Source organism: Tachysurus fulvidraco, chromosome 20 (assembly GCF_022655615.1).
Source record: "Tachysurus fulvidraco isolate hzauxx_2018 chromosome 20, HZAU_PFXX_2.0, whole genome shotgun sequence".
NCBI classification, from domain to species: domain Eukaryota; kingdom Metazoa; phylum Chordata; class Actinopteri; order Siluriformes; family Bagridae; genus Tachysurus; species Tachysurus fulvidraco.
The window spans coordinates 914673-917172 of record NC_062537.1 but is presented as its reverse complement, the minus strand read 5'-3'; the positions used below and the strand labels follow the sequence as shown (position 1 = coordinate 917172).

At 47.7% G+C, this 2500-nt stretch overlaps 1 protein-coding gene across 2 annotated transcripts in view; it reads left to right on the top strand.

Annotated features, from left to right (window-relative positions):
* The window catches only part of kdm6bb (lysine (K)-specific demethylase 6B, b), a 21032-nt gene that overhangs the window by 11547 nt on the left and 6985 nt on the right, over window positions 1–2500 (top strand). For both annotated transcript variants that reach the window (XM_047804896.1, XM_027158548.2), the window contains exon 9: window positions 1–2109. This exon is cut by the window's left edge and continues 350 nt beyond it. In XM_047804896.1, the coding sequence (XP_047660852.1) occupies window positions 1–2109 (2109 nt within the window). The remainder of the gene's footprint in view (window positions 2110–2500) is intronic.

The window sequence follows — 2500 nt, the reverse complement described above, 5'->3', positions numbered from 1 at the left end:
AGAGAAAAGACAAGAGAGGAAAGGAAAGGAGGGGGCGGACGAACGAAAGGCAAGGATATTACGAAAACTTGAGGCAAAGAAAAAGAAAAAAGAGAGGCAAGAGAAAAGAAGCCACCGGGAAAGGAAAGGAAGCCATAGAAAAGGCGAGTTAGGGGGACAGTCTGAGAGGAAAACTAAAGACGAGAGGAAAAGAGCGAGGAAAGCAGAGAGAAAGCAAGGGGAGAAGGACCATTTAAGAAGAGAAATATCTTCCAACACTCCTTCTTGCGATTCACCGAGTCAAAGCAAAGACTCCGACGTCCCTGAGGATCAGCCAGTGGCAGCTTTTTCGGAAACGTCACTGTGTGTTCCCAAATACACAAAACATGAAGAAGAGGAAGAGTTGAACTGTGACACCGACTCTTCACACACCTCAGGGTTCATTTTGCCCTCCACCCCACCTCTAACGAATCAGAACCATCCGCTTCAGAGCCAATCAAATGACAATGCCGATAATGTAACCTCAGAAAGTGACAACAGCTTTCCATCCTGTGAGCCTACACCTACAAACACCAGCAGTTTTAGGTCTCAAAACAAACAGCTTGACCAGGTGGACATTACATCTGAACCCACTGCTAGCAGTGAGCAGGAGTTGCCAGTGTTAGATTACTCCAATTGTTTCGAGGAAAAAGTTCCTCAAGCTGAGGAGAAGAACCAACACGCTCCAGATCTTCTACCTGCCCACAGTAATTCTATGGAGGACCATCTGCGACTGGATCCCTCAGCTAGTCCCCCAGTACTGAGCTGGCAAGGCTCTCCTGTTTCAGATCTCAGCGAGGAAGAGGAGGATGAAGCAGGAGCCAACATAGCAGGCGTGATCAGGAGACCAGTCCTCCAGCCAAGCCCAACTCATTCATCTCCAATCCGAGACCCAGAGGAAATCTGGAAAGATCCAGGTCAACCCTCTGGTGTGGACTACTGCCACAGCGACCTGGCCAAACTGTATGGCTTTGCTGAGCCTTTGAATGATGTGGAGGAAGAAGAAGACACAGAACCCATGGCAGAGCAGCAGGACAGTAGCACAACAACCTCTCAGGGACCGCATCTGCATGACACTGACTGTACCTTGGCCTCAAACAGCCATAAGTACACCTACAGAGGTGGCCCCTTTTGTCGGCCCCCTCCTAACACGGTGACCGGGGTCAAATACGCGTCCTCTCTTTCACTGGGACCAGAGATACACTCTCCAGAACAGCACAGTCCATCTTCTACATCCCCAAGAGCCGTGTCTCCACTCGCCATGCCCTTGACCAGCCTTTCCCCTTCCATATCTACCTCAAATCATCTAAAGCCTGATGAAAACATGCAGGCAAATAAAGAGGAAAAAGAGGACAGCATTGTTCAGAACGACGGTGATGACAAAGCTATAAAAGAACAAAGCTGTACCTCTCTGGTGAAGGAGAACGAGGCCAAGGTGTTGCCACCCACCATGTCACCCGCTACCCTGCAGGCTAAACTGGTACACAGCTGTGAGATGCTACTGAACCAGAGCACCAGTACCCTCCCTGGAAAGGAAAAAACTAAAACCAAGCTGGAGAAGAAGAAGCAAGGGCAAAGTAGGGACAGAAAGAGAGAGCAGGAGAAGAATCAAAAAACAAAAGCCGGAGGCAACGGTACGACGGAAGAGACGAGCGTCAGAGAGGAAAACGTGCGGCGTAAAAAAAAGCAGAGCAGAAACACCAAAAGTGAAAAACAACATTGCTCATCTAATGGTGAACCCTCGAAGCAGCTCGCCAAGGTCCACAACAAACAAGAGGTAACGGAGAGGAAACTAACCGAGACCGAGAAGAAGCAAAGAAAAGGGAATAAGGAGAGAGCCAAAGTTAAACAGGAAAACAAGGACGGAGACGCAGGATGGACGAAATCAACCACCAGCAGAAGTGGATCCGGTACAGCTCCGGCTGTTCGGGTTTTGTCCTCCGTGCCGCTGAAGGAGCTCAAGATTCAGCTGGTGAAACTCAAGATCGCTGGGAGGCAAACGTTCGTCGCCTCAGATTTTGAGCAGAAGAGAATCCCGCTGGAAGAAATTAGCATCAACAACAGTGCAGCAGAGATCATTAGAGCCTGCAGGTGAGTGTCGGTACATGTTCGGTCGCGTACCTTCAGCCGGTGTAATAACTTTAGGTGTAAAAGCATCTTAAAGGTGTGACAGCATCGCTAACACGGATGTTTAAATGAATTCCAATACCAAAGTTGAACTTTAATAACCTTTGTAAAACAGGGTAGAATGTTTAGCTTTAGACCTTTTGCCTGGATTGCATTCTTATGTAATACAAAAAAAAACTATTGTTATTATATCAGCTTTAGCTGACTAAAAGCTTTGCGATGCTAGCTCCGTTAGCTGGAGCAGCACATTAAGCTGTTAGCTGCCTGTCACTTTAATTGAGACAGTAGGTGGAATAGCTTCAATTATGTTTCTTTCTCTATCCTTTTTATTCCCTCTTTCTCAGTCCGGGTTAAG